This window comes from Poecile atricapillus, chromosome 2 (assembly GCF_030490865.1).
Source record: "Poecile atricapillus isolate bPoeAtr1 chromosome 2, bPoeAtr1.hap1, whole genome shotgun sequence".
NCBI lineage: Eukaryota > Metazoa > Chordata > Aves > Passeriformes > Paridae > Poecile > Poecile atricapillus.
The window spans coordinates 145450830-145470853 of NC_081250.1; the positions used below are offsets into that span (position 1 = coordinate 145450830).

A 20024-nucleotide genomic window follows, 5' to 3' on the forward strand; every position below is an offset into this window, starting at 1 on the left:
ATTAACAGATTGGGAAACTGAGGCTGAGTTACATTATGCATCTTACTTAACAGCACCTAAGTCAATAGAAGAGTGGAGTGTATAAACCTGGAGTTTCCTACACTGAGCAACCTTATTTTTGTAACAAAGAAAATCTGGCCCCATAAATAGCAAACAGACTTAGCAAAATATTTTCTAAAAAAAAGCATTATAATCTTACTTTGAGCAATTTTATAAACACTAGTGAAGATTTTAAAAGTAGTTTGAGGGATTTCTATTTACATTTTACAATAAATAAATACCTATGATCAATCCCAGGAGGTGGCTTTGATGATTTAAAATCCTACCCTTAATTTAATTTCAGCACTGTATTTCAGGGGTAATTATATAAGAGATCACATCAGAAACATTTAATTCAAAAAAACATTTCAATAAGGTCATCCTTTAACCCAGCTTTTTCCCTGCTCTTGATATTAGAGATTCTTGGCTTGGTTGATTAGAGATCGATTTGTTTATACTGGAAAATGATTCAGACGTTATGTTTCCACAAAGGGATATTGTTCCTGAAAATCTTTTTATTTTGCTGCTCTGTTTACAAAATGTTGCAAGGTCCACTGTATCTTGTCTGTTATCAATTCACCATTGTTGTACTGAAGAGTACCAGCTAGATATGTATCATGGAAGAAATCAGCTGTACCATTTATATAGGGCAAAGTCATGCAAACCATGCTCAAAACTAAGCTCCTTAGTTTTGGTAGCATGAAAAAAACTGCATTAGTAAATTGTATGAAATGGTGCAGAATGACTACCACTAATATCACATGCATCTTATGCAGCCATTGGTGTTTTGAACTAGTAAGCTTTGGGTGTAGAGTAAGTGAGATATACAAAGTATGCTTACATTACAAGGAGAAGTCAACCAGTGACTGCCCCCACACGCACTTTTAAACTGGCTTGTTTGACGGGGTCCATATTGAATCTGAAATCCCATCTCCTGTGGAGGACAAAGGCATGGAGCCACTCGGTGTGAAAGGGTCTGTGTCTGTGTCTGTCTCCCCCTCTGCTAGGTAGCGTTTCTCTCTCATCCACGCCGATCCCCCGTTGGGGCCGAACGGGAAGTCGTCTCTCTCCTGGGAGATGCTGAAGCCACTCGGGGAGCGCTCCAGTTCCTCATGGTTGACGGAGAGCAGGGACAGTGGAGTATCGCTGTCTCTCGTTAGGCTCCTTCTCTGCCTCGGAGACACCTTATCTGAGTAAGGGCTTTGCAGGTCTCCTTGGGAGTGGTAGCTAACCTGGGAGTCCATTAATGTAAATATAGGCAAAACTGTTGGCCTTTCTGCATATGAAGTTGAGGAAGGTGTGGCTTGCAGTTTGCCAGAGTTTTGCCCACCTATTGATAAAGGTTGTGAGTGAGCCATGTGACCCCGTGCCGAGAAACCATAGGGGCTGACTTTGTTGACTGGAACCTGCTGGAAGCTGTAAGGAGTTTCACGAGAACACTGCTCAGTGTATTTATATATTATTGTTTTTAATTCAGAATATTTGTTTTCTTCTCTCTTCTCCCTTGCAGGAGAAGCGCTTTCTTTCAATGGACTTATCTCAGCAACTTGTATCTGCAGCTGTTCCATATGATGCATATGCATATCAACAAGAAAATCCAGTTTCTTCCCCATGTCATTTACCTGAAAAATACCAATGTCATGATATTGTCTCAAGTCAGTTGTTCAAGCAAAGTCCACACCTCCATACGTGCACTGCCCCTAGCAATGGTTGCTGCCATGGTTATTGGTCATGGAGGTACATATGGTAACCATGACCTTCCCTCAGAAGCTGGGCTGAGATGGATGACAGCTTATCCTCCAACTGCCCCAGAACAAGAAGACCCATCCCTATGAACTGTGCCAAAAACTTATTAGTCTTGCTGGATATTTAACAGTACATTATCCAACAGGACTCTATAATGTGACAAAGTCTTGATACCAGTGGTAAATAGCTATTACCAAAATACAATATATGGAATTACCTTTGCCTACAGACCTATTTTCTAACTGTTAATCACAGAATCATCTAGTTTGGAAAAGACCTTTGAGATCATTGAGTCCAACCTATGACCTAACACCACCTAATAGTCCCACAACACCAGGGTTACATATCAGAACTATTTTCCTTTCCCTTTTGGATAGGACCCAAGAACAGAAAATCATTATGAGTCCAGACCCTGCAGGAAAAGGACTTGCTCTCTTGAAACACCAGATATGATGAGTACTGAAGTTACAGGAATTAAAAAGTCCAACTTCAACATCATGGTTAGGATCTTCTGCCATACACAGTGATACTGATTTAACAAGTTTCAAAAGGCACACTTCCCAGGTAAGTAAATTCTTCCATGAAAAACTCAACAGTTTTGTGATCATCAGAACAAGATCTCTGTAAGTTTCCACCAGCACCAGCACAATTCTCCCGGGGTCAGCCAGAGTCATGCAGAATTCATGTCAGCTCTGTCATTTCTGAACAAGCACCTCAGCCTCTGTCATTGTCATGAAATTACTTACCTGCCTCTCAACTTTAACAAATTTTCCCATCATACTTTGGTCTTCAGTATCAGCTGTAGATGCTTTGGCTACATATGGTTCATTTCTATAATGAATTAATAACTCTATTAGTGTTCAGTATTTCTTTGCAGCACAATAAGAAATTTATATCAGAAAACAGAATTACCATCTTGTTGCTTTATTCATATAGATCTTTGGAGCCTTTTTAGATGTTTATACAAACAGGAGTGAAAGTCTATTCTAGGTGATGCTAGTGCATTCCTAAAATATATAAACTAGATTTTTAATTTTGTTTTGTTTTTCAAATTTAAGATAAAGATTAAAAAGCCCCAGAATTTCAAAATAAAATTTAAATTAATCTCTAGTTTGTTGGAATAATTTCAGGTTTGTGAAAATTATTGAGATTGTGCAGTTAGTGGGTCTACAGATGGCCATGTGTTTTTAAATCTAATTCTTTATAATTAATTTCTTTGGAGACTGAATCTGAGTTTCAAGGATGAGTGTGGGTTTTTTTCTCAATTTCATTATATCAAATAGTAAGAGTCTGATATTGGAAATGCTGAAAAGAGACAGTCTGGTCTGGAGATTTAAAGCTGATTCCAGAATAGGTTTTCATCTATGCAATTTCCTCCTGCCTGTCCATCAGATGGATGAAATTCATTAGGTAAGAAGACGATCTCCAAATAAAGAGCTTAATTTAGAACTTCATGGGATCTTGGATGCTCATGATCAAGTTAAAGCTTTATCAAATGGTTTTAAACCTATGCCAAAGGAATCAATATATTCCCATAACCTATGCCAAAGTCTAGAAAAACAATAAGTGTGCTCTTTAACATGATTTGGAACAAATATACTCTGAAACTTTTAACATGGCCTGTTCTTCTCTTTCCTGATAAAATCCAAAATCCAGCTTTGAACAAATTGTACTAGGGCAAAATCTATACCTAAAACATTTTGGGTTTTCCACATTGGGTTGCTGGTGATATGGACCCATGCAGTTTTTGCAATCTGCTTTCCTCCCCAGATGATCACTGCCTCTTCCCTATACTTAAGTCTCTGTCTTCACATTTATGTGGTTTCAGATTTTTCCCTGTGTGGGATAATTTATTTTCTGTAAGATTGCTTTTGTTCTGAGCAACCACAACAGCTTTGGGGACAGATTGTTGATGGTCTTGTGTAGTTCTTGATGGGTATTTTTTGACAGATTGATAGTTGTAAACAACAGGGGAAATGTCATTTATTATTGATTTTTTCCTCTGTGGAATGCAGCAATACAATAATGTAGTGCAACTTGCACACCCAGAAATCTGTTATTACAATTTATTTTTATTTTGAGTATCTCTCATCAATCACTGGTTTAAAAGCAGCAGAATTAAAAATCTCTGCTTGCCATTTGGTGGGCACTTCAGGGAGATAACTAATTTACTTTCAAACTGTTAGTGATTTTTATTGAGCTTTTAAGTGGGGTATACAAGTTAAATGTTAGCATACAAGTTAAATGTAAACATCAGCACTCAAATGTATGTATTTAATTTAAAACCATATTTTCAAACTGTAGAGAAACTGAGCTGGACAATTAAGAAGCCATTGTTTAGATTTCTGTCCCACAATGTTCTTAGGGAAGCCAGTGACTTTCTGGCTCAATGTTTATCCACTTGTATCTCACAGCAACATGTCCTCTCAGTATCATTACTATAACAGTGGATGAACAAAACTTATTGAAATGAATTAACTTTTTATTTCTGTGTTGGGCTGTGCTAAATACTAGGTATAAAAGAATTCACCTGGGAGACTGTTGTGAAGGGTAAGAAAAAGCTCCTCCCTTTTGGGATTTCTTATGCTTGGGAGTAGAAGGAGGTCCAGGTGTAAAAATCATATCTACTCTGAAAAGAAGAAAAGAGAAACTGTGTAAGTCCATCTCCAAATGCTAACACACGACAGAATACCCTGTGCATCTCTGAAGCAAAGATTCAAAAAAGCAGCACGTGTTGATTTGGGAATATATTGAGGGTCTTGATGGGTCTGCTCTCTTTTGGGTCACAATCAATGAACTGAATTGCAATTACCTGGCAATTTAACGGTAATTAAATAATGATCCAGCTCTTTCAGACTTCAACATTTGAAACACAACTTATTTTCCTTCAAAAGAACCAAACGGCATGATTGTCAAAAAATATCCAACAGCAGCTGCTCTTAAAAAAGTCAGAAGACCCATCAGATTTTGTGCAGGGTAATGAAAATCAGAACTTGACAAAAGGCAGAATTTCTGACATTCCTAATAAACCAATAACATTCTGTCAGTTGTTGTTTCTAATTGTCAGCAATATTTTAGTCCTTACTAATTATTCTTTTGGCTTGAAAAACATACAAACTTTAAATGAAGTTGCACAAGGAAGTCTACTTGATATTTTATTTGGCACAAAAGCAGAAAGATTGTTTGGAATACTCAACACATGCAAGTGTGCTCTTTTACTATATCAAATATTCTTTCGTTTGTCATATCCAACTTCTCAGGTGCAAGTGAGTCTCTGTTTATTCAGCCCACCCCTCCCAAAATGTCCACATATCAATCAGCACTAGTCCACAGAGCAGTTTTCTCTATTATTGGACAACCCATGCAGATACTTTGCGTGGTTTCACAGTGCCCCATGGAGTTTTGTAAATGGAAGTCGAAAAAGCTCCAGGCAAGCCTCACAAAGCTAGCTAGATATTGGCTTGATCCCCAGGCATTGCTGACAGACATGTTATATACTTGAAAAAGAGATAGCCCAGTGCATGGAAAATCACTTTGAAATAAGAAATTACAAAGTTCAGCAGAAAGATCAGAGCAGCCTTTCAAAGCCAAGGTAACTCCAGAAAAGGCCCAAATGTCCAGCAAGAAATGCCCTCCCTCAGCCCATTCTTGAGAGAAATGAAGATGTTTGTGTGGTGTTTTGTTGTTCAGAGTCACTGAGGGCCTCAGGGAAGGTGTGAGCACAGACAGCTGCACACATCTGCACACACATCTGCACACACATCTGCACTCACACCTGCACACACACCTGCACACACACCTGCACACACACCTGCACACACACCTGCACACACACCTGCACTCACACCTGCACACACACCTGCACATACATCTGCACACACATCTGCACTCACACCTGCACACACACCTGCACACACACCTGCACTCACATCTGCACACACACCTGCACACACACCTGCACACACACCTGCACACACACCTGCACACACATCTGCACAAACATCTGCACACACATCTGCACACACATCTGCACACACACCTGCACTCACACCTGCACTCACACCTGCACACACACCCGCACACACACCCGCACACACACCCGCACTCACACCCGCACACACACCCGCACACACATCTGCACACACACCTGCACACACACCTGCACACACACCTGCACACACACCTGCACACACACCTGCACTCACACCTGCACACACACCTGCACACACACCTGCACACACATCTGCACACACACATCTGCACACACACCTGCACTCACACCTGCACTCAGGCCCACACACATTTACAGCCCCAAGCTCTGACCTGGGCTCATGGCTCAGGGGATGAGCAGCACAGAGTTTTGTAGATGTGCCTCCTAAGCATATTGCAATGAACCACTTGTGTGAGGAAACAGCTGTGGGTACAGATTGCACCTGAACAATCACTGGAAATTCCAGCTTTTTTCCAGAGGTCAATTACACCTGAGTGAAACTTTCTGTGCTGATGTATTTTTGTACTTTTATGGGATGTTTCACTAGGCACAGGTCATCAGAGAATCCAACCCAAAGAAAAGTTCATGGAGAGCAACTATTGCTTTTATTTATCATCTGTAAAATGGGGAGAAGGAGAGAAATTTGATCCTGATAAAATAAGGCAACCATCAAGAAAATTCACAGGATTTTTTAACTCTCAGGTCCTTGTTCTAAATCTGCACCACTGGTCTCTCCCTCCAGCTATCCCTGCTGGCTACTGACTTGCCTTCTGTTTTTGGGAAAAGGTTTTCTCATGGACCAGCTACATTGTGCAAAGGTGTAATTTCTGGGTGGCTTTGTACACAAATAGGCCAATTTTTTATTTTGCCAGCAAAGCTATACATTTCCCCCACTTACCAGAAGATTCTTACCTTGCCTGAAGGTATTTTATTCTGGAAAGCATATCAAGATGCCCTGCTGAGTATTGCTCTATCACATCCTTTACATCATAAGGCCTCAAAGTCTCCTTGAATTTTTTTTTATAGAGACGAAACTGTAGTATTCTGCATAATAAACAGAAAAAATATTAATTTCTTGTATAAATTCCACTATGAAAATTTCCAGTTTTATCAAAAATATGGGTGAATTCTCTGAGTGTTTGTAAATTGAGTGTGTTATTTCTAAACAAGGCAATAAAATACAAAGAATTTATAACATCATACCATATTTGAAAATTTATAATAGTTGGCTTTGCATAATTAATAGTCTAAAATAAATGGTTTAAAGCTTCAGAATCGCAGTTGGAGCTTGACTTTGAACAACACAAGTCACAGGAGATTTTGAAGCTGTAAAGTTGAAGCTGTTTATTTTATGCTTCAGCCTATTATAAAGCAAATTTATCGTATATGCAATGCTGAATCATTTTCATATTGGTTTTAATTTTTCAGCTGGGAAAATTTGGGATAGGAAATGCTAATTAGATATAAATGTGGAAGGTGAAAAGTTAGCAGCAGTTCAAGTTGTCAAGATGTGAAAACTCTTTAGAACTGCCTGAAGTATCCTTGAAGAAAACAGCAGTATCCCATTATTGTTGTTGTAATGATAATAATATGATTGCTCTTACTATTGCTATTGTTAGAAAATGAACTAGTAATTAGTAACAGAATTCTTATAACAAGGACCACTGCTGACCACAGCACTTAAAAAATGTTTGGCATTCTTTTGTTCATCTTTTTCTGTTTTTACATTGCTTTAAATGCATATATCTTGGTAGAGTAAACCAAGAGAAGAAATTTATTTAAATAATGAAATCTTCATCTGGCTCAGACCTGGATTCTGGTTGTTTGCTTTCTCAGTAGAGCCTCCAGGTACTTGTTGGTCTGAACTGGGAAATTGCTGTTCTCTGCTAAGATTCTAATTAGTTTTTTATTTAAGCTTGGTGGGTTTTTTAAAGTCTGTATAAACTTCATTTAGCAAAGATAATTCTATTACAGCTTTTTAAGGACTGCTGGTTCTTAAACTCTGTTGCATATAAATATTTCAAGATTTCAAAATTATACCTGCACCTATTTTAGCCAAATTATATATGTTAACAGCAAAACTACACATTCAATGACTTAAATGAAAAATAGGGATCACAATGTTAGCAATTCTAATTTTAAATCTCCTTGATCATGACCCTGAAACCCATTAAAAGTTGTTTTGTCTGAAAGAATCACTCCCAACTAATGTTCAGGATCTGGGAACACTGCACAAGAAAAAAAAAATATCTTGGTTCCTGATTGAGTTTAAATGGAAATTGCATGAATCAATTAGATTTGGACAGGATGTGGGGAAGAAGTTTTTCAAAAGTAACATTAACATGTTTGAAAGCAAGCAGATATCGGGGAAAAAAGGGAAAGCTATGAAGGACAGGGATGGAGAAGCTTCCAATGGGAGGGAGAAGTCGTAGGTAACATGAGCAAAGCCTGTGTCACTTGGCTTTCAGCAGCCTTAAGAAAACTTGGAATTTTCAGAAACTGATTCTCCTGCACCCAATTTAAAAAGGACCAGAAGGGTACATATCATGGTTATATACACATAAGTATGTAGTTATATTTTTATTACATATTCCCTGAAGTTTTTCTAAGATAAATGTGAGATGCTCCATACTTGCAGTACTTCACCTGGAAGGTGGTAAGTCCATGGCCCAAAAATTAACAACTTCTGGAATAAAGAACAATTGCAATGAAAGCAGAGTATTTTCCCATGGGAGCATTTTTCAAGGGAAGAGAGTAAAAAGTACTGTGTAAAGGAGTAACAGAGGATCAGTGAATGAATTCTATTTGCTTGATGTGCTAAACACATGACCAAGGCTTGCTAGGAGTGTTCTAACCCTAGGGAATATCTCTTGTGACATGAAAATAGAGGTGACACATGTCACAAGCCAAAAACTGCTGAAATTGAGACCTCAGCTTGTATTAATATATGACAGCTGAAAAGTAGGTTGCACACTCATACAATTGTGAATAAAGAGTCAAACCAGCTTGGAGTTTTTTGTTAAGCCAAAGTTCCAGTTTCATATAAGTATTAGTCACTAAATCGAGAAAGATGTATTTCTATAACATTTTAACAAGGAACAGTACACAATATTATTTTATAATAAAAACACTGTGGAATATCTCACAAAATTACATGTTCAATGTTACTGAAAAAATTTCTCCCTCCTGCATACTTTTAACAGGCTGAATAGGGTCTGTCTCATGTTTTTGAAAACATTAGAATTATCTCATCTATTGCATCGAAAGAAAGCAATAACAGAAACAGTGAATCAACATGTAGTAACATGGTAGTCTTATTTTCTGAAGCATAATCCTTCAAAAAGACATTTACCTGACAGCTCGGATGGCTGTCTTGAATGTGGGGATCATATCTTCCATAGGGAAATCACTACTGTCACCTCTGTCTTCTGCCATGGGTTCCCCTGTTCCTGCATCTGCAAAGCAGGTCAGAAAACCAGATGTGTGAACATCTCACCACACAATATTTAGGGGGACGTCTGGCTGAATAAAACACTACATAAAGCAAGTGCGATTTAATAAAAATTATCTCTTACAGCTTCTTTCACTGGTCAGGTCTTGAAAGGGATTTAATTATTTCGGGACAGCTGTAAGACACATTATTGAAGGGTCTCCTTTCAGATTCCAGTGTTTCTGAAACACTGGGAACTGTTCTTCCTTTCCAAAGGATCATTGTCCAAATTATTTCACATAAAGGCTAAAACAGGTTGTAGAAGCCACAGGCCAAGTTCTCCTCTCACTGGCACTGCCTGGAGCTCATGTACCTTGATGAAGGAGAAAATCAAGTTCCTGGTGTGGACACCCAGGCTCCATCCATGGCAGCATGTCCAGCATGCACTGGTGCCAGCTGGCACAAGAGAGGGGAAACTGTTATTTAAAGACCATTTAGATGTTATGGGCAAGAAGAGGAAAATGTGTTCTCAGGGAAGCTGAGAGGAATAATGCCCTATAATGTTGCATGGAGACCCAATGGAAACCTCTGAGGGGAATCAGGTGTGGGGGGAGAGGGGGAAGGAAGAACGTATCAACTCTATAAACACGGTTTAATGAGATGGCAGTGAGGGTGCATTTGAGATGCCTGGACACAGGCTATTGCAGGGCTGGATGCAGTCCAGGAGGGAGCTACCTCAGCATAGCATCCTTGCTCAGAAACCCAGCCATGATGGCATGGGCTATCTGGGGAATGTGGACTGACTGCCCAGTGTGCCCACCTCTTCCAGATCAAATAGGCTGAATCCAGCACTGGCTTTATCCTGTATTAACTGCTGTTTTTGAGAAGGGCTGCTGTTTGATTTCAAGCACTGTGTTGCCTGGACTCCAGGACTCTTTTTCTTGGGCTTCCCCAAACATATTACATATAACCACGTACCAGACATGCTTGTCCCAAATCTTCAACAGAATATGCAGAAGAACAAAGTAAAATGGGGAGAACAGGGGATGCATGGAAAGAAATCAACACAGATGGGCTACCTTCTGAGCTTTGCCAAAAAGCGTATGCTTTCATTCGGAATGCAGTGCGAAAACGCTCCTTATTATTCAAGACAACATTCTTAGGCTCTTTTGAAGGACTTTCTTCAATGGCATCTACATTCAGAGGGGTAAATAGCTTTCCTTTAGTATTGGTACCACGAACCCGATCCAAGAGACCCAGCTTTTGGCTACAAAATAAGCAAAAGTAATCATTTTCCTCCTTTGTACACTATTAACTTGTTTTCATGATGCTTTAAGTATATAATGGGCTAAATAATTGTTTTGTATACAAGGACACTGCTGGGGCTACCATAATTAATGAATGTCTTTGTAAGCAACAATTAAGCTCCACAGATAATTAACTGCTTTTTATGAGCATTTTTTTGGTATCAGTGTTGAAAATGTTACCAGAGGGTCATGCTATCCTCTCCATGCAAGGTATCACAGTGCTTCAGCTCACGTAGCACACCTGAAGCAGGAGTTTTATTACTAAGACTTGAAACAACACTACTGCCATGGGCAGGGGTGTCATTCACTAGACCAAGTTGCTCAGAGCCCCATTCAGATTTGCCTTAACACACTTCCAAGGATGGGAGCATCCACAACATCTCTGTGCAACCTGTTCCAGTGGTTCCAGTGAGGAATTTTTTCCTTATGTCTAATCTAAACCTGCACTCTTTCAGTTTGAGGCCATTCCTCCTCATCCTGTCACTACACACCTTTGTTAAAAGTACCTCTCCTGGTTCCTTGCAGTTTCCCTTAGGTACTAGAAGCTTCTCTAAAGTCTCCCCGGAGCCTTCTCTTTCCAAACATAACAACCTCAACTCTCTCAGCCAAGAATAAAGTAAAGTCAGATGTGCTATGAACTAAATAAATCACCAGCAAAACTCTGGCAAGGCTTTGCCAAGCACTGATCAGGGACATGGTAGGGCGGGATACGCTGCTTTCCCTCCACCATGAGCTACAGGAGTTGCAGTGAAGTGACAAATTTTATTCCTCTTATGATTCATTTCACTGTCTGTCCTCTTAGAGATTTACTGTCCAAATATATTTGTCCTTCAAATGTCCTTCAAAAGTGACAACACAGAGATGATAGAATTTAATCTACCTGCCATTTAATCAGCATCACTAACCCTCCTGACAGCCTGATGACTGCAAAGATCTCAAAGGTAGTCACTAATACTGCAATAGGAATTTGCTAGTGAGTTTATCAGCTTATCTATGTTCAGAACACTTTGTAGGTGATGGTATAAATATTTGATTTGCTTGTTCATTTTGCTGCTCAAATATTTATTAATTGCACCTTTTGTAAAAAAAAAAAAAAAAAAAAAGAAAGAAAAAAATTTAAAAAAAGCAAAAAAGGAGGGCTAAGCCATGGGAAGAAAGCCTTTCTTTAACACATTCCTGTGTCAGCTCTAGGGAGAGGTGAATTGTGCACACATGAACAAGAGGCAGTTCTGTGTGGGAACCAGATCAAGTAAGCTGAGTGTGGGGAGGGAAGAAGCTGTTAGAGCTGGCAGGATTCTGAGAGCCACAGATGAGAGCAGAGCTGAAGGATGAACAGCCATGGTTACCAGAAGAGAGTTAACAGGTATTCAGTGAGGCATCATTGCAGGAGGCTCAGCTGCAGCCACTAAAGCTGCTGGCAGGAGAGGCAAGCGTGGGGAGCGTCCACTGCCACAAGGACATTGTGGACAAAGATGGAGGTGTGTGTGCAGACTTTGCAAGGGTGAAAGAAGAACCCATTTCTATCTCAGAGCTCTGTCTGTTGTGGTACCCAACCACAATGCATGTTATCTGAGCATTGAGCATCACAGCTGTTGAAAGTTGTTTTGTGGTTTTGTTTTAATTTTTTTTTTTTTTTTTGATGAATTACTGGGGTTCTCATCTCTAGTGTCTGTTTCTGATTAATAGATCTTTTACCCAGGGAGTAATGAATTACAGGTTTCCCCATCAGAAAAAATGCAAGCACTAAACCTTCAGATGTAGGAAGTTTTTCCAACCCTTCTGATTTTTTCTTTTTGATATGAAAATACTTGTGAATGTAATTTCTGCAGCCTGGGAAGTCCAGACACTTGCCCTGTCATTGCATGTATGAAGTGCACGTGCGTGTGTGAGTACTGAAGTGGCAGCTAAGGAGGACTTGGGTATGGAGGAACACATTTAGCATTTCCAGGACCTAAAAGCATGTATTTGAGTGAAGAATTAGAACAGTCTAAATTAATTAAATCTATATTACTCATATTTTGCCCTAATGTCATTTCCTGAAGAATTCATGGCATGTGGGAAAGATGCACAAAGTGCAGACAAATGTATGGAGTAAAAATTGGGGATTACTTCCTTCTTTGTAGAAAAATATGAGATATTACTTGACATCTGTGAAAAAGTATGTTTTGGGAAGTCTCACATTTGGGATTAAGAACTTGTTTAGAAAATTATTTCCATAGCTCTTGCTTTTGCTGTAAAATCTGCTCTGCCCACCAAGGTTCTGAACTGATGGTGGGTGCAGAGTCCCAGCAAGTGATTTGTGTTCTGCTAACTCAGGGAAATCCTGCACCCTCTTGTGCATAGCTCTCTGTTTGGCCATGTTTGAGAGCACTACGGCTTTACCAGCCGATGTTTACCGATGTTTCAATTCTCTGTGAAATTTGGATTCTTCAAGCACTCAGCTACCATACATGGGGCAAATATATACAGGAGAAGATAACTAATGAGCAAGTTTGAAAAGGGCACAAAATACAAAGATGAGGAAGTAAAAGTCAATGGAATGATTTGCATGTGGGATTTTTGGGTTGGTGAAATAGGGAAAATAAATTCTCATGTCACATTAATAATAAAACCAATGTTTGAAGGAGGAATTCATTTTGAGAAGTACAAGAACAAGAAGTCAAGAAGAGTCTAGAATCATGACACATCACTGAAAAGAATTTTAAAGCAAAGAAATGCTCCAAAAATCTAACTAATAACAGAGTCAGCCAAGCAATATAAACTGATGGGCCTGAAGGTAACAGAGAGTGAGCTTGTGAGAGTGAGAATTTCTTCAATATAAAGAAAAAATAGCAATGAGACATGGACACCCTGGTGGTGATGTTTGCAGTCTGAAGGAGAGTGTGGAATAAGATACAAGAAGGGAGAAACCAAAGCAGTTTTAGGATGAGGAGATCTGTGATAATAAAATGACAAAGTTTGTTTCTGGGTCTGAAAAAGTTGTGCAACAGGCTTGTTATGGAGATCAGCTCTGTCCAGGTGGGGGAATTACAGGTCACTGACAATAGATGATTGATAGATGAATCTCAAATGAAAGGAAGAGTCCAATGGTCACACACTGCCTTCAGGCAACGTGCTACAGGTCACAATATCTGAATTAGCAACACTACAGAGAAGCTCTCAAGAGAAAAAGATCTTTAAGGAACAGAACCTGAAATGCACAGAAGCAGAAAAATAGGTGTGGCAAAAGACTGCTGTTGTTTATAAAAAGCTATTTAGCACTACATTAAAATAACAATAGTTGTCATGACACATGGCCTCTGACTCTCTCTCCAGAAACTTGCTTAGTTCTTCAAAATACATATCCAGCTGTCCCAAAGTTTGCTTCTTAAACTCCTGTGATAACTGCCTTGCATACCAGAAAAAAAGGAGGCATAAAATGAGGTGAAAATCTGTAGGGATCAGACCAGAAGGAAAAGGGTCAGTAGATGATGCAAAGTATCCAAAATATTATTCTAGTGATTTTAAGTATAGGATAGCCATATAAGCAAGATATGCAGAAATCTGTCATAGAGCTATGCAAGATTTGATATCCTCCTCATAGATAAAATCAGAACAAAATATTCCTCTACATTCAGCACAAAACCCTACTTATTTGTAGTGACAAACTGCATATGTTGACATGCTCATTTGCGGGGTGGAGGTTTTTTTGGTGTTTTTTTTTCCAGTGGGGTGTGACTTAAGGTAGTAATACAAACTGAAAACATTCCCATATTTTCTTTTCAGAGAATTTTGCACCTTTCCCAGCTGATAAGTGTCTGTTTAGGAAGAAATTATTCTCCAAAGACTGTTGCTTGAACATCTTAGGTTTATGAGCTAGAACTCATCTGTTTTAAGCTGTCAAAAAATTAAATTTCCTGTCTAAGACTACTCTTTAGACCATTTCTATAAACAGTGGGAAGTCAGCAATTCTAACCAGTGAGTGGAGAGAGTGTGGTTCAGGTTGGGATGACTTTACACTAGGGGAACTTGGCTCTTGTTATTGACTATGGAAAGATCTAGATAAGAAATCTTCTAAAAAGCAGTTCTCTAGTCTAAATTAAAGTTACCTGAGCTGAAGCCTTCCTCATTAATTGAATCCTGAAGATTAACCCTTGAAGTAACATTCAGAATCATAACAGTATCTTTATGCAACAAATATAAACAATTGTGTTCATATCTGGCAGCCAGAGCAGTAAAATCATCAGAAAATAATTCATCAGCTTCATATTAAAATATACAACCATGTGTTGTATACAAAAGAACCCAAAACAAAACCCAAGCATCTTTCCAGATAATGGTTATCTGTCATCAGGAGAAGAAATGGACTTTATTCTCATTTCCAAGGAATGAAATCTGGATCTGCTGGGGTTTTAGTTTTCATTGATCTTTTTTAAAAAAAAAAACTGCTGAGGAAACATTTTTTGTCATGACACAATCTCCTCCATTGAAGCAGCATGCGCATGGCTCAGTCCCAGGGCACGAAGCATGCGCAGATCACACCATCCTTCATGAGAGGGGCTAGGACAGTGGTTCCCACCACAGGGTCATGTGCTGCTGCTCATCTTTCAGACTCCCCCTTCTGATGTTAGCTATTCTTCCTCCCCTGGGAACAGTGCTCCCACGTCATATGGCTTCCTTACGTTCAATAAAACATGATTCTCAACTTCCAGCACTGTTCCAGAAACTGGGGAGATAGGAATCCATCCCAAACATCCTGACAAAAATGCAGGGTAGTTTCTCTGACTAGCTTGGATAAATCATAATTTCTTGTCTTGCATGCTATTGCATCCTCTCTCTCATGGGTTCCAAACACTGTGTCTTTGAAATGGGACCCAGGATGAGAATTCCTTAACTCTGTGGCAGATACAGATCACCAGAAAGGGAGGAAGGTGAAAGCAGTGCAGTTTCTTTCTACCTAAAGAAAAATTCAGCTCTTAAAATTTTGCTCACTGAGAGCAGTGGGAATTATTTTGGACCACATGAGAGATTATTTTGGTGGCTTGATATACAAGAGATGGCTGCCTTCTGCAGCACATGTTTTGCCCTTGCTCAGAATAAAGAGTGGGAACCACTGAACTAGAAATATTTTCCAGAAACAGTCATGCAGAGAAATAATGCATTTACATCCCATCATGCAATCCAGATACTCTCCTCTCTATCCTTTTCCTAGTATTGGAGTTTCATAAACAAATGGTACGTGTATGAAGAGAAAAATAGGGAATTAATTCTAAGAGTGAATCAAACAGCCCTCTGCCATGGATTTACCACTTTCACCTAACAAGGACAAATGATAATAAGGAAATCTTTTCATATTTTTCACAGTCTAGAATCATTAGATATAATTAGTCTTGGGTAACTGGAAGCAGAAGGAAGTCATGTTTACTCCAGCATTTTTGTACCTTACCAGCTGAACTTATATGAGTGAACTTAGTGTTGGAAAACCAAACATTCTGAATGAGGTTTCCAGAAGTATTCTGTACTCTGCTTTGAACACTTCCTAATAGAAATTAGCACCAAACTAATGTTATGACAGACATGAATTCTGCAGTGAAGCTGCTCAACTGATTTCAGACAGTCCATGAGATTTCTTAAGATAAAACAAAGAACATTTCACACTTCTGAGGTAGTTCTAAACTCTAGCCAATCAACTTTCCATGAGTAGCATTCTTTCCTTCAGAGAGGATCTCACAAAAATGTTCTCAAAATATTTGACTACAGCTTCCTGAAAACTAAAGATTTCATTTTGCACCCTGAATCTCGAGGTCTGAATTTGCAAGTTTCCAATGTGTGAGAAAGAAATATCCCCTCTAAGTCAACAAATTTCCATGCTCCTTGCTGGTGTACATCCTCACTGGTATTTAGGGGTGGATATGACTCAAAATCCAGACTCACCTACCATCCAGATTATCTGCCCATAAACATGAGCACAAGTCACAACTTCAGCTCACCTTTTACACCTTTCAGGGAAAGAAAAAGCTTTTACATACACTAAAGGCCTTTGCTTAGCCCCTTCTCTTTTCTACACTTTTTAAAAGGATTGGAGATGGATGAAAATTAACAATGTCACATAAATCTATGGGAAGAATAATCCAAATCCAATTCATTGTGAAAACAGAATGAATATTTCACCAATGGATGTAGCCATTGTAGGTAGAAATCATATGGTTGCTGACCCACTTTTTGCTTCAAAGTGAACATATCATGTATTAAACACTAGAAAGCAAATTGAACTGCAAAATCAAAATCTCTTGACTATTTTGCATGGGCCAATCATCAAATGGAAAAATGAAGTGCTTTACTTGCTGCTCTCTAAAACCTGAAGAGCTCCAGCTAGAAAAGCTGAGTGGCATGTTGATGATTTCATGTTTGTGGAATGAAGTTGGAATGAGAACAATCAACTGAAGTTGAACGACAGAAAGATGTGGGATAGATTAAAATATTTTGCAATTCAGTCAAAATATTATTTCTAATGATGTGCCTTTCATATTCCTGAAATGCCATGAACTATTTCTATGTCTCTTTGCAGGAAGGTAAAGTTCTTGTCCCACGTCTTAGGTCACAGTTCAGCAAGATGTTTAAGCATGTCACTAACTTTATTCAGATGGTCAAAAGCATCCACTTGTTTTCCATTTGCTGAACCAGAACCTGCAAATACACATGTAAAAATGTTGTTCCACTGAACTCAAATTCAAAGTAACTTGCATGAATTGTGTTGGCAGGATTGGGACTGCATAAGGAAGTGTGTTTCTCTTATATTTTTCTCACAGTAAATTTCAAAATTATTTGCAGACTAGGCTAGTTTAATTTGCATTCTATGGAAACAGAGAAAAACACCTGTTTCTAAGCAGATCATTGGGAGAGCCAGGATAATATCCCATGTTTTCTGAACAGCAGAGCAATTAACTATTTGCAAGGCCATGCAACTTTCTTTTTATGCTTAATAACTCTTCAGTCTTACTTTCCCTTACTTTTGATGGTGGTTAGGTGAACTGCTGTAGTAAAAAAAAAGAAAGTGCAGGCAGAGAATGGCATGCAAGAAATATGAAAAGAATAAGGCTCAACTGTTACTTGAATGTATATACCTAAGTTTTCTTGTGAGGCTCGATCCAAAGAATGACTCCCTACTAAACATGACATTACTGTAAAGTGAAGAAAAGTTATTAAGATGAGACGTTAATGATTACCCATGAAAAGCTCTATGAAAAAGAATGGGAGCCTTTCATTTGTAGTTAATGTAGTGTGAAGATCAGAGTGGCTTTTTTCTCCTTCCTGTTTTGGGCAGATGTATCAGGATTAAATGCTTACAGTGAAATTTTACATCTTGCAAAATAGGGTTTTATTTTCATTTTGCTGTCAGCATTGGAAATACAAAAATGCACCACATTTCATGAATTCTTTCATACTCATGTAATAGGAAGGACAGGTACTGATTATGCTACTTGAAAAAATCAAATCAACTTTCCAAAGGCACAGAAATACTATTTATCTTGTAGAGATAAGGAAACAGGGATAAGTTACTTTTCTGCAATCACATAATAATAGGTCTAGGAATGAATGTGCTCTCCTAATGTCTAGTTCTAAAGATGGACAATGAGGGTCAGGAACAAAACCCTAAGAGAAAGTTCAAAATTCTTCTCTAAAGTGCCTGTACATGCAAATTTCAGCACTGGTCAAAGTCAGTAGAACAGCTACTAATGACAGCACTGAGAAATCAGGCCCCAGTATTCATTCCCAAAACACAGACATAAAAAGTTGGCTCAAAATAAAAATACATCTGGCAAGCAAACGCCCACCCTAAATACAGGTCAGGCTCCCAAACGTTTGCTGAATGATTCTCTGCACAGCAGCAGCAATGAGCATTAATATCTCTTCCTCATAAATCTCCCTTCTTGAGAGCTGAACAGATGAATACAGGGAGAAAAGCAATTGCTGTCTGAGATTTCATGGGGCTGTGAGGCTTAGGCATTGATTAAGGAAGAAAAAGGTAGAGGCACCTCTGGCATGGAGTCAGGAAACTCACCATCAGTGAGCCACAGAGAGCACAGCCCCAGCTCCTCCTGGGCTGGGGGGCTTTACAGGGCCTATGGGAAGATGCTGTTCTTAAAGAGCAGCATCATATCTGCCACTTCCTTTCACTGTTTACAGGACAGAGTCAAGCTCCGTTCCAATGTCCTCTTCATCATATCTTGTATCTTCACAGTTTTATTTTAAAGGGAGCTTCAATGAAGCCTTGGATTGCTGCCAAAAATGTACTTGATTTTCCACTATGAAGTCGTTCTCTGCAGCCTTGCCTTGGAATCTAACTTCTGAAATGGACTTTCCACTCATTTGTGACCACTGTGTTATTCCCAAATGGTCTAAGAACAAGTCCTGTATCTATCTGTGACTGCCTTGTGATGCCAACTCCACTTCTCTCCTGATCTAGGGGAGATCCTGGAAGGATCTGTCACAGAGTTCAGCTCTAGAACTGTGGAGTTCCTAAAGAGCTTTCACACTACTCAGTAGAAACCCTGCCACTTAAAGCACTTCCTGTCCTCAAATTTTGACACAGCCAGGCCTTGTTTTTAGTTTATTAAAAGCTTCTAAGAAAACTTTGGACAAATTCTTCTCTCTCCTTTGTCAACCATGGAACAGACAATGCAATTGATTACTACAGCAGCATTACTCCTTACTTGCTTTCTCATCAAGTACTTAACTGATGGAAGAACCTGGAGACTGAGGACACTTATGGGCTGTTTTCCCCATTAGGACCACATTCCCTTATTGCTCATTTATTTCAATACAGTCAAAGCACAAACTTCAGTGGAGTACAAGTAATAATTTCTATACTAAATCACTGCAGGAGAAAGAATTTTCTTTTTTTTAATTATCTGGTTTGTAAACAAGAGTTTTATGAGAGATGGGATGTGGTCCTGTCAAAACAAACAGATTTTATGGCTCAATCCCATTTCTACTGAAGTCAGAGGATGTTCCCACAAGTACCATAATATGTCTGTTTACCTGGAGGGTTTCCAATCCCTTTAATTGAATGCTTCATTCCATAAACACATTTCTGCTAGCAGGAAGGCTCCCATGCAGGTGTACTGATGATTTAGCTGAGGGTTATTATATATATATAATAAAATAAAACCAAATCATATCCAGATAGAATGAGTGGCCTTGGGATTATAGTTTTAAAGATTTTCAGCTGTGAGTCATACTTTTCCATTTTTAATTCAATGTATCAACATAAATTGATTTTTACTGGCCTGAAAGCCACAGTAACTCAGAACTGCTGCAGGTGCAGGAGCTTCTCTAGGGGGGCTGCCACCAACAGTGAACTGCAGCAGCCATTCTCTTACCTAATTTTAATCTGCTGCTGCATCTCAGCCAGAACATTTTGACTCAAGATATGGAATTACATACTCAAAAGGATTTCAGCTCCTAAGCTCTTCCCTACATACTAAAGACCAAATTCAGCTGTTACCAACTCTGGAGATGGCTGAAATCT

The 20024-nt window shown here is 39.0% G+C and overlaps 1 protein-coding gene across 1 annotated transcript in view; it reads right to left on the bottom strand.

Moving 5' to 3' along the window:
* Nucleotides 1-923: 923 nt before the first annotated feature.
* KCNQ3 (potassium voltage-gated channel subfamily Q member 3) overlaps nucleotides 924-20024 on the bottom strand; it is a 186557-nt gene continuing 167456 nt past the window's right edge. The window contains exons 10-15 of the mRNA XM_058832271.1: nucleotides 10286-10473; nucleotides 9129-9231; nucleotides 6689-6820; nucleotides 4316-4414; nucleotides 2532-2616; nucleotides 924-1661 (exon numbers count right to left, since the gene is read on the bottom strand). Coding sequence (XP_058688254.1) covers nucleotides 924-1661; nucleotides 2532-2616; nucleotides 4316-4414; nucleotides 6689-6820; nucleotides 9129-9231; nucleotides 10286-10473 — 1345 coding nt within the window. The remainder of the gene's footprint in view (nucleotides 1662-2531; nucleotides 2617-4315; nucleotides 4415-6688; nucleotides 6821-9128; nucleotides 9232-10285; nucleotides 10474-20024) is intronic.